Here is a 13,065-nt window from a genome sequence, read left to right on the forward strand (position 1 = left end):
TGGAACAATGACACACAAATGTTTTTTTACAAGGCTAGATAATAAAATGTGAAACAAAATTGCCTCTTGTCTTTGTTCACATACAATGAAGAAAGTTTTCTTGTAGATAAAAGAACATTTATGGGGAGAATAAAATGAAAAGGATGTGTGTAAATTTGACTGAAAATATTAAAAACATTAATACTGGAGAAAATGTGACACATTTTAACACGAGACCTTTTCAGAGCTGCTGTAAGCAGTGCTGTTCTAATGATCAAATATGTATTTTGCAAACTGGTTGGTCACACAACTAATTATATTTGATCAATTATGAAATCCACAAAATCCAATTGAAGACAGTTGTTTTCTTCTGCTCAAATGATTATATTCAGATATCATTAGTTAGTGAGCATTGAGGAAATTCTCTATTGTTGATCCAGCTCATCTTCCATTTCACTACAGTATGCATATTTATGAAGGAGTTTTTTTGAAAATCAATTAAGGCCTGTCATATTTTGTACAGCAAAATGTGTTTATTTCGAACATTCCAATTGCAAATCTATGTTAATAATTACCTTATAATTAAGTCATTCAACCCAAACCTAGTTTCACACTCTGTCTAATATAACATTTTGCTGTATTCCCTTTCTTATGAAAACCATGAAATAAGACCTGTGCATTCTGTCTTATCTTACCAAGGTAATATACTGTTTCCCACAGGGTGTCAGATTGGAGAGGTTTCACTGTATCTTCAATAAGATTCATTTATTTGGAAATGTGTAATATTGGAGTTTTACTTTATACACAAACATGTATGTATGAAACGTGTCCAACGTTTAAAGACCCGACTGGTCCCTTTTTCAAGATATGATATATGGTTTCACTATAGTATGATATTATAAGTACTTACCCCGACAGAATCAATGAAAGCAATACTAATCCTGCTATGACAAAGAAAACCAATCCGGGGAAGAATGTCACAGTATCTTTGTATATCTCTCCAAACAACAGTCCACCGCACCCTGTCACAAGATGTTCCATGGCTGCTATCCCCGCAAACAAGGACCCTGAACACAAAATACCATCAGATTTCATTGATCAATACAGACCCAGAAAGTGACCTTGATAAATGTACTGTATGCAGATTAATTTTTGTGGCCGTGTTCTTTTCAGAAATGTTCGTGGTACACAGAAAACATATTCAACTCAACAGCAAAGATTTCAAGCATGATAATTAGTATAATTACTATAAATGACTGTTTCATTCTAGGTTGTAACAGATTTAGTTGGGTCTTTCTAACTGCTGAGTTTTTTCATTATTGTAGCCCAACTGGACTGGATTTTTTGCTGGCAACCAGAATAGCTCAATTTGAAGAGGAGGACTTGGTTATCCCATAAAATTCAACAAGCAAATTCGTGGAGTTTATATCCCCCGCTTGCAGGACATATTGTTGGTTAACATTAATGAGGTTAGGTTTAAACATGTAAGTATCGTGCTGTTGAGACATAATGTATAGCTTGAAACTTGAAGAAAAAAAGCCCTATACCTCATTGATAAATATCGGTTGGCAAACTTGGCACGAGTCGGATGTGCATACGGAATTTGGTTGAAACATCTGAACAATATCTACAGCTATTATCACACGAAAACCAAAGAGTGCCCGAGATCAGTGGAAAGACAGAGGAACACAAAAATTGTTATCAAGTTTGAAGGAATTTGGCTAATATTGGCTAGAGTTATTAAGCGGAAACTGAAGATAATGACGTTTTTCTTTAATCAAGGGGCCATAACTCAAATGAAGTCTGATTAATGTGGTTGTCAAACTTGGCCGAGCCCTTAATGCGTTGAACCCTGTTACTGTGACAGACAGACAGACAGACAAGTAAACAAATAGTCTAGCTAGTTTAGCAACATTTACGAACGGGCTACATTGTATATATATATATTAATTGCCATGGTATTCAGAAGTTCAATTTGAATACATATATTTTCTTTACCTTGTTCTTCAGGTGAAACCATCTTAGACAAGATGGACCTTGAAATTGGAAGAACAAGAACGGAAAATGAGGCTATCACCATATCTGAAAACCAAACAAAAAATATAGGAACCATTGCCCTAAGTTGATACAATATGTTTTTATATTCACTCGCTCAAAAAACATGTCTATGGAAGGGGAGACAACCTCAACAAATGTGTGCTGAAATCAAATAAAGAAAAAAGATATATACAAAGTATGCAAATACAGTTTACATATTGATTGTTTCAATGCAAAACATAGATTAAGATCTATTATACTAAAACATAAACTGTTTGATGTCACGCTTGGTCATATTATATTTGTAATATGACCAAGCATTTTCATTTATATATGATATAATTACTGATGTAGATATCAACCTGTTGCATTGTGATGACCCAGAAATGGATAAGGTAAATTTCGTCGTTCCATTACTGAGACTAAGAGATGTAGTAGGTTTTCAAAAAGTTGTTATTTCCAAACGGAAGCATGAGTCATGAAGAACTCAAATATCTGAGTCCCAAAAATCCCAGATTACAAGATGCCACTTTGTGACCTCTGTTGAACTTTAAACAAATGCCACAAAGGGCCCTAAGATGATTCCCTGTGATAAATCAATAAAAATTAATAACAAGAGGCCCAATAGGCCTGCATCGCTCACCTGGTATACATCTCACACTTATAACCTTAAACGTGATCTTGAATAAAGCTAAATGCAAAATATCAGTATTTATGATTAAAAGTCATTCAAAAGAACCTGTTAAAAGATTTAAAACATTTCACCACCGTGACCTTGAAAGTACAACAAGGTCATTATGTTGAACAAATTGTATAGCCCTTCATCTCAGGATGCAACTTGTAAAACATTACCACCCTATCCTATTGAAATTAGGCAATTTAAATGTTTAAGCATATTTGACTAAATGTGACCTCAAAAGTGGGTTTCATTTCACAATTTATTTATTGGATATTGCATCTTATACAAAATAAGTATAAACTTAGTATAAGGTTACATGAAAAAAAAAAAATACTCACACGTATACTCCTACTCAAACTGGCACTCACTTATAAACACACACTCCCGCACTCACTCAAAAGAATTGCCCATATATTATATATCCATTCAATTCTACATTATTCTATTATACGAAGGTAAATATAAGATGGCATGGTGATAGATCAGTGCCTTGTATGAGCGTGGTAAAAAAATTGAATTGTAGAGGGAGTGGCTTGACCACAAAGTCCATTTGTTTACACAAAGGTCAGCCAATTCCCATAAATAGTACTAACGTACATCCATATTTTATACATATTTTAAGTGTTTGTACCAACCTCAATAATAATAATTTGAACTAATTAAGTTAATACATTAGAAGCGTTTAGTATTAGAAATGAATCTCATGGTACATTCTAGTATATACATATTACCCTGGTCATTATGGTTAGTACTACCATATAAAGAACATTTACATTTTCTCTTTGAAGTGGATCTATATTATTTATTGATCTGGTAAGGTCAATCCTGTCATTATTATACAAAGGACATCTTAAAACATGATGTATCTTGTCTTCATTTAAATGACCACATTGGCAAGCTGAACTATCTCTTGCATTTAACTGACTGACATTATTTCTTAATTGACACAGTATTATGTTTAATTTTCTGTTACCTCCATATTTAACAGTATGAGCACAAGTATCTTCAGCTGTAATAAAAGGTTCTGGAGTTGATTTCAATTTAATTTTTAGCTGGTTTAGGGATACAGAATTTTAAAATAGTGGTATTATTATTGTTCAATTGATAAGTAATATCAGGGGAATAACTTCTGAGATAAAAAAAAAATCGAAACATTTTCTTCAGGTTGGTAAGTATGGATTATGAGAAGTTCTTTTTACACAACCAATGAAATTTTGTATGTGACGTTTTGATGACTAGTACGATATGTACACTGTCACCTTCATCAGACAAATGACCAATGAAGCGTATGCACACAAAGGTGTAAAATGTGTACGAGTTGTCCATAAAATCGATGTCGATTTCGGCTACGCTGGAAACGTATGTACAATAGTTGTTATATATGTACCGAAATGACTCAATTCAGCTACGCTTTGTTAACACTTGGTCATAGGTGTGCGAGTCTTTGAGCCCCCTCGTCTCGATTTAGAGCTGGCCCACTGCGGCGTATCCAGATGGCTTCCTTTATCTGCCGCTTGGGCAGATTGCTCTCTCTGTCCAAAACTTTGGAGTTATCCCAGTCAATCACATGGTTTTTCTGTGTGGCATGGTCAGTGATTGCCGATTTATTTATCTGGGACTTTTCAGATCTGGTGAATTTTCCTACCTTCTTGGGTTTCTGTATCTTTCCGGTGTTCACCAAGTCGGACCCCAAATCGCCTTCCAGTCTCTCCAATATACGACGCGTCGCAGTTTTTGCATCCGATTTTGTATACGCATTCTGCGACGTTTTCTTTAGATGTTTTATCCTTAGGGTGTACTAGGATATTGCGAAGCGTCTTGTGGGACTTCGTGGCTGTTGCTATGCCATGACCGTGATATGTCCTCAGGATGGTTTCGGATATACCCTTTATATACGGGATAACCACTTGACATTTGGTTTTGTTCTTATCCTTGATAGTCCTTTTCTTGTTCTTCTCCTTACTTTGACACTGTTTTTTACCCGTTTTAGGGCCCATTCCCGATATGCACCTGTTCTCATTGCTCTAGCGATGTGATTATGCTCTTGTGTTTTGTCCTGTTGTTCTGTGACTATTGTATCACATCTGTTGAGCAATGTGCGTAAGACGCCTAACCTCTGGTGTAAATGATGGTAAGATTTCGAGTTCAGGTATTGGTCCTTATGATTCTTTTTTCTGTAGACCAATACCTTCACGGTTCCGTCTTCTTTCTTTACAAGTAGAGTGTCTAGGAAGGGCATTGCGCCATTGGTTTCTTCCTCACATGTACATTTGATGATGTAAGAGATAAAGGTTTGTTCTAGCCCTTGGTTCATTAATTAGCCTTGGTTGTCTTATATTATATATATTTTCCTCTGGAGTTCTGATCAGTGGTTGAAGAATATCTATTAAATATTGGGGTGCATCATGGTGTAGTATTTTATATAAAATAATTAGTTTCTGATAATTTCTTCATTTCTTTAAAGTATCCCACCCAATTTCCTTGTAGATAGTAATGTGACTTGTGCCCCGTCTTATACCTGTAATTATTCTTGATGCTTCTAATTGTAGGGATTCTAGCAGATTTTCCTCTGTTGAACTACAGTTGTCCCATATAACACTCGCATATTCTAGTATAGGCCTTATAAATATTAAATAAATAGTCTCAAGTGATTTTCTATCATTTGTATGCTTAAGTAATCTCAATATATTTATACGTTGACATGCTTTTTCATAAATGTAGTTAATATGGTCTCTCCAGCCACCTATGTCATTAAATAAAAGACCTAAATGTTTATGTTGTTTTACATTAATTATGAAATTGTTATTGAAAATAAGGTTTGGATGAGAAATAGTTGCATTGTGCTTTTAACTGACTATTAATGATTCAGTTTTGTTAGGATTAAATAGTATTCCCCATTTCTCTGCCCAGTTTGAAATATTTGTAAGGTCTTGGTTAAGTTCTGTAGCTTCCTGAATAGAGTCATTGTTAATCAAAGCATATAATGATGTGTCATCAGCGAAAATTTTTATTTTATTTTGAACTTCTTCAAGGTCATTTATGTAAATTAAAAATAAACATGGACGAAGAACAGACCCTTGTGGTACACCGGCTTTAAGAGTTTTCCATACGGAGTAATAACCATCTATTGATACCCCTTGTTTTCTGTTGCCTATATAATTTTTAAACCATTTCGATACATTTCCATTAATACCATATGTCTTAAGCTTAGCGATAAGCCCAGTCTGCCAAACCTTGTCGAATGCTTCACTGATATCACAAAACACCAATCTAGCTTCATTACCCTTATCTAGTTGAGATACAAATGTATGATATAATGATAGTAGTTGATTAACTGTAGAGTCATTTGGAATGAAGCCAGACTGGTTTTTGAACAATGTATTATAATTTGACAGATAATTATATAGGTATTTAAATATTATTTTTTTAGTATTATGCCAAGTATAGGTGTCACAGATATAGGTCTATAGTTTGTTGTGTCAGTTTTTTCACCTTTACCCTTATAGATAAGAGTAGCATTTGCTTCTTTCCATGATTCAGGTAAATTCCCGGTAGATATTGACTGGTTAAAAAGAATATGTAGAGGTTAAGCTAGTGATTGAGTTAGTCTTTTAATCAATTTTGGAGAAATATTATCTGGTCCTTTTGGCTTGTTGGTACTAATTTGATTTAGTTGGTCAATTACATCTTGTTCTGATATCTAAATAGAATGAAGAGAGTGAGGAAAGTTAGGATTGATTTCAGGTAGATCAGCATCAGTTTTGTCAGTGGTAGATATTGAGGAGAAATATTCATTAAAACATTCTGCTTTGTCGAGTGGATGAATGTTAATATGGTTATTAAAAATAATTGGTGAGTTGTCATTTTGTTTGTTTTTGCCACTAATTATAGTTTTGGCTATTTTCCACCACTTACCAGGTGATAAAGATTGGTCAGTTATGGAATTATGCAGTTTGTCTAGACATAGTTCTTTGGCTTTCCTAATAAGGGAGATCACACTATTACTGATTTATCTAAACTTAGTCCATGCCTGGTTAGTATTAGTTTGTTTGGCTTTATGATGTTGTCTGTTTTGATGTCTCATTTTCAATCGAATCTCATTGTTCATCCATTTTTTATCATCTGGTCTTGTCAAAATTGTTTTAGTTGGTACATATTTTTCAATGCATTGGGTGAGTTTCTGATTTATAGTTTGGTTTATAGATTTAATATCTTGGTTAACAAGTTCATTAAGATCAATTTGAGACATAAATGTGTTTGCATTAATAAAATCAGCATCACTGTAGTTATAAATAGTCATATGAAAAGCTCTTCTTTTGTCCTTTGGCATACATATAATTATTGATATAGATAAGAACACCACCTCCTCTTTGATTTGCCCTGTCATTCCTGAAAAGTTTGTGGCTCTCTAATATTAGGTCACTATCAGATACACTATCATTTAGGTGAGTTTTAGTTAGGCATATTATATCAAAATGGGAACATTCACTTTCTATCATATCAAGTTTATTTCTAAGGGAGCAGATATTTAAATTGCACAATGTAATATTTGCAGATTGGTACTTATCATTATTTATATTAGAGAGTGGACCCGGGTTGGGATGAACATCCATAGATATGATAAGTAGGTTCATTTCAATTACAAGGTAGTATGCAAGATATAATAGAATGTACCATGTGAGACCCATATGGAAGTAGTTGTTCCTGTTCACGAAGCTACATCCATGCATCACGGATGTTGATTTAGAATCTTTAGCCTTGTTAAATTAATACTAATGATGCGTATACACAGCATCGAGGAAAGGGAAGTAACATCTTATTATTTAAACATTTAATTCTTGTATCAAAGACAAATGTATATATATGGCAATACTCACAAACAAAAAAGTACTAAACATTCAATTAACATAGACATAAATTTATACAAATTTCACGGTATGGCCATGGGATCCATGACGGAATAATAACTATCGATATGCAAGATCTTGTAATTTTACTTCATAAAGTTTTGAAGGTTAACTATAGTCCTCTATATGGGCCATTAAGATGTATCTGGTAGTGCATTATTAAGCTAATTCATGTTATTATTCAAATTCATTCATTATGAATTAAAAAGTGAAATAGATAAGAATATGGACAGTTGTATATAAACATGTGCATGTGCGTAGATAAGTAACACTATTTATTATTTCATATTTATAATATTTGATAAATATAAGTATATCTTTACAAACATGATTATTAGATACGTTTTACTTAGATATATGAATTACTTAGATATGTATCAAAAAACATGATTATTAGATATGTATTACTTAGATATATGAATTACTTAGATATGTATCTCTATTGACACTCCCTCTTCCATTATCATATATATATATGATAATACAGACAGCTGTATACATGTGTATGTATATAGTAAACTTTCTAGTAAACAGTGTAGATATAAGTTAAACTGTTTATGTAGTCATATTTATAATATTTGATAAATGTAAGTATATCTTTACACACATAATTATTATTAGAGATATATTACTTAGGTATCTATCACTGTTGACTCTTCCTTTTCTATTTTTATAAATAATATCAGTATTCACACATGATATTAGTTACTAAGCTAATTCATGTCATTATTCGAGTTAATTCATTATGAATTAAAGAGTGAATGAGATAATGATACAGACAGCTGTTTATATATATATAAACATGTGTATGTGCGTAGATAAGTAACACTATTTATTTATAATATTTTATAAATATATATAATCTTTACCCACATGATTATTGGATAGGTATTAGCTAGCTATGTATCTCTGTTGACACTCCCTCTTCAATTATTATACATAATGATATCAGTATCACACATTATATTATAAGTTACTAATCTTAATTCATGTTATTATTCATTCATTATGAAATAATGAGCGAATGAGATAATACAGACAGCTGCATACATGTGTATGAATATAGTGACCTTTCCATACAGTGTAGATATAAGTTACACTGTTTATGTTGTCATATTGATAATATTTGATAAATGTAAGTATATCTTTACACACATGATTATTAGATAGGTATTACTTAGATATGTATCTCTGTTGATACTTGCTCTTCCATAATTTTATATAATAATACAGACAGCTGTATACATGTGTATAAATATAGTGACCTTTCTAATCTTTATTCATGTCATTATTCATTCATTATGAATTAAAGAGCAAATGAGATAATACAGACAACTGCATACATGTGTATGAATATAGTGACCTTTCCAGTAAACAGTGTAGATATAAATTACACTGTTTATGTTGTGGGATTTATAATATTAAGAAACATGAAACACTTAATGGCCGCATGCACAATTGTGATCCAGACACAATGAAGACATGCAGATTAGCCTTTTTTATTAAGTATAAAAGTATCAAGTTAAACTATATCATTTACCACTGTTACTATGGTTAAATTTTCCTCTCAGACTTTTTCAAAATAACCATTTTTAAAATTCACATGTTGCCATGCACTTTAAAAATTTTGACAGAATTTTGGTTGTTAAAAAAAACAGAAATCCAGAACACTACTGGGGTCAAATGTTGCCATAACAGGAATTGTATTTGCGAGCACAACATCAAAACGAGTGTCCAACTCATAGGCCACAAAACTTCACAGTGGTACCCTTTACCTTTAGATAATAAAATAATGTACTTACATAGATAGATCATCCAGTTCTGCTGGGCAAGGGCTAAGGGAATCATGGCAACCATCCCCATGAAACAGCCGAAGGATAGTAGGCTCACATCTCGCAGCACACGCTGTATCAACCGGAGAAACGAAATCCCTGCTATCCAGTTGATGAGAATCTGAAGTGAGCTAACTACAGTGATGTGGACCTCTGACCAACAAAATGGCTGACCTAACAGGAATAGAGTCACCACATTGCTTTTTGACACAAAACATGTGGCTGCCATGACTAGAATGACCAGAACAACTGACATTTTACCTCTTCTATTCGGTGATGCTTTTTCGTAGTAAAATACAAAGCACCTCTTGATACTGTTGAGACTCATCCCATGATGATTGTGGTTCTCCCGGAATGGCCTTGTTTCCGGTACCACCACTAGCCATACGAGGATGGTGACCATACAAAGCGCAGTAGAACACAGCATAGGGATGAGGAAACCAGAGTATTTGATCAAGAACCCCCCTCCCATGAATGCTAATGATGCAGATGATGCCATAATTCCCTCCGTTAACACTATCCTGAACCCACGTTGCTTTCCAGGTGAGGTGACATCCGCAAGCATGATAAACGCTGTCATCAAGGCACAGGACATGTAACCAGTTACACCCTCCAGAGCACACCCAATGTAAAGGTATGGCAGAGGGGCTTCAAGGTAAAACACAATGATGTACACAAGCTGGTGTAAAAATAGCCCTATTAAGGTAATCAGAAATGAGACCTTTCTCCCGAACCTGTCTGATGTGTAACCAAGGAAGAAAGTTGGAATGACAGCTGTAAAGCTACTGAGAAAAGACATGTACATGAGCTGTTCTGATGCTTCTTTTTGAATGTTATTGAGGACGTCTGCGGCTTCTGAGTCATTCTTTTGATCACAAATACTGGCATCCTCATTTTGGATGTAGTTAGGGATTCCATATGATTTGGCGACCTCGTTGTACACATAGAACTGATTTATAGGGAGGGTGAGAACATTTGAGACCATGTACATTGACAGCGTATTTTCAATGATATAGGTGCACACCAACTGTGGCCTGGCTATTGGTGGGGCCTCAGCCGATGGGGACGGTGGATCTTCCAAATCCTTCCCCAGCAAAGGGGCATATTCGGAACGGCTTTTGCTTGTCATTGTGGCATTCTGAAAAAGACGTAAATTAAACATTTTTCAAAAACAAGCTTAATATAAGTCTTAAAGAGATATTTCAGTCAGACATTTCAAGCTGAGGTTACAATATGAATTCTGTAATCAGAAATACTTATTAAAATAATCTCATCACAATAATTAAACCTCTCTCAAAAAATTGGAAGATACAGGAAAAAGTTACAAATAAACCAGCTCTAGGCACGGAGACTGATATGTTGGGGGTAGTACGTATCAACTACTTATCAACTCATCTTTAATTTGTAGGTCTCCTTAAGCAAATTGTTTCTCAAACCAAATCAAGTTAGTGCACACTGCACTCCTGCCTGAATAAGTATAAGCTGTCAGAACAAATGTTGTTTTATCTTTAAGACTTGATTATTTTGCAATTAAAGATTAAGATTCCAATTCATTGGATTATTTCTGATTTTTTATATACTGTGATGTATGTATTTGAATGCTAATTTTTAACAGCTCAATTTCTATTTCTGTAGGACACTGGACTGGGTCGCACGGCTGAATAAAAGAGTATGGACAATATGGTCGTATTATTTTTTTTGGTTTTTGTGAATGCTTGAGATTCCATCTCAGAAATATTAAGACGGAGTAAGTTTTTTGAAATATTAATTATCAGTTTTGATGTGCCAGCTAGAGACTATCAGTCAAATCCCTTGTTTCACTCATTGTAATGCCTAGAAAAAACTGCAAGGTTTATTTTACTCACTTAAGGACATGATCTTGATTGCAAAGTATATGCTTTTTTGAATGGTGTTCTTTATCTGTGTTAGTTCTTCTTTCACATAAGAAAGTAATCTCCTAGTATAAAGCGATGTTCCTTTATTCATTTTTTAATACTACAGAATTTGATTATAGATTTTAACCTAAATTTATAAATCTGTGGTATCATTTTGGTCATGTTTGATTAATTTCATCCCTACTTTTCTTCCAAATCCATATGTGGTTTGATTGAGAACTTAGCAGTACTTTTATAGAAGATTAATTTTGGTATGTAACATATATATACTTACCAAAAACCTTTTATAAAAAAAACTGTCAAGATCTCAAAGTCCTATACTTATGAAACCATGTAATCACTATATAGTGTTTCCAAGATCGATATATACAATATAATTTACAAGTTTTATCTGTATTTTAGTATTATTAAATTAAAGTATCACCTGTATGCATTGGGGACTGAACACACATGTGGCACACATGTAGCAATCACTTAGCATACCTTTTCGATACTTTTAAAATGCCTCTAAAATATGGGACATGTGAATTTGAAATTTGATACAGTGAGTATGGATAAAGTGTAATATTAAGTCATAAATATTTGGTAAAATTGTCACCGATGTGGTTTATCATTTGGATATACGTTTTTACCGAATGTTGGTCAATAAACACTTAAAACGTCTAATAATCAACGCATTTCTGATTTATCTACACATACATAAGTAACAAATTCTCAAGTCATTGTGGCAGGATTCAGGATGCTACAGATTCATGTGACTCGACAATATAACGCATATAAATAATGATAAAACAATCATGAGCAAGTGAGTCAGAACCTCAAGGTGAACATCAGCTGACGGGAAATTAATAGTTGTTAGTCTTCGCCTTGTCAATGCTATGCCCTCGATGACCCCAGAGACGATCGACGGGTGAGGAATTGGAACTACTCCGGCCTTCCAAACTTGACAGAATCACTTGTTAAATACTTACATTTCAATGATGTTAGATATCATACATGTAAATCATAAAAGCATTCTTCATGTCAAGTCCCTTGTACAATGGCTACCTGCAGCATTGTACCCGCACAAACGTATTCTATCAATGTACTTACCTTCCCGGTCCAGGCCAGGCACTCACGTACTGGGTAAGAGGTTTTGTTTGTAGATTTGTGGCAGCGCCACCTTGTGCTTATCTGTCAAATTCAACCATGGGCTATAACCTAAGCCGAATAGAAATCAGTTCTTGAAATGTTAGATGTTTCGGGTCATCCCAAACGTCGTTTTCGATATTTCAAAAATATTAGAGCATTTGGCTTAATATTTTCACGAGGAAAAGTTTTTGCTTTATGTTTTCTGTGTGTTTCTATTTTGTCAAAAAAAACGTACCGAAACTCTTATTTATAGGTACCAAACTGCAAGTTACCGTGTCTGAAATCGTCATTGCAACCAGAGACGTATATATTACAGAGATTGGCAACTTGCTCTTTACCTTACCATTGGTCACGGTAACCGGATGTCATATCGCGAGTTACGCCTCACCTGTGCCATATTGGATATACGGTTCGCTGCATTCGATAATCCTGTCCTGTTCAAAACATAATTATGCCATGAGAAAACATCGAAAATCAACGTAATATTAAACCCGTAGCTAGCTGAGATTTTTATTGCAGTTTGGGAGTGCTACATTGAATGTAAACTTGAATTATTAAGTTTAGAAAACACAAAGCATCGAAAGATTGCACCTCGTGGCTGTGTT

The 13,065-nt window shown here is 34.0% G+C and overlaps 1 protein-coding gene across 1 annotated transcript; it reads right to left on the reverse strand.

Annotated features, from left to right (window-relative positions):
- Positions 1-889: 889 nt before the first annotated feature.
- On the reverse strand, positions 890-12,857 carry LOC110442015 (solute carrier family 46 member 3-like; the record flags this gene model as incomplete). The annotated part of the gene is made up of 5 exons (XM_021485409.1): positions 12,849-12,857; positions 12,422-12,502; positions 9,405-10,572; positions 1,978-2,061; positions 890-1,046 (listed from the first exon to the last, which is right to left on the reverse strand). Coding segments are annotated over exons 1-5 (1,499 nt in total), but the record flags the coding sequence as incomplete, so codon positions are not given.
- Positions 12,858-13,065: the final 208 nt, after the last annotated feature.

Source organism: Mizuhopecten yessoensis, unplaced genomic scaffold (assembly GCF_002113885.1).
Source record: "Mizuhopecten yessoensis strain PY_sf001 unplaced genomic scaffold, ASM211388v2 scaffold716191, whole genome shotgun sequence".
Classification (NCBI taxonomy): domain Eukaryota; kingdom Metazoa; phylum Mollusca; class Bivalvia; order Pectinida; family Pectinidae; genus Mizuhopecten; species Mizuhopecten yessoensis.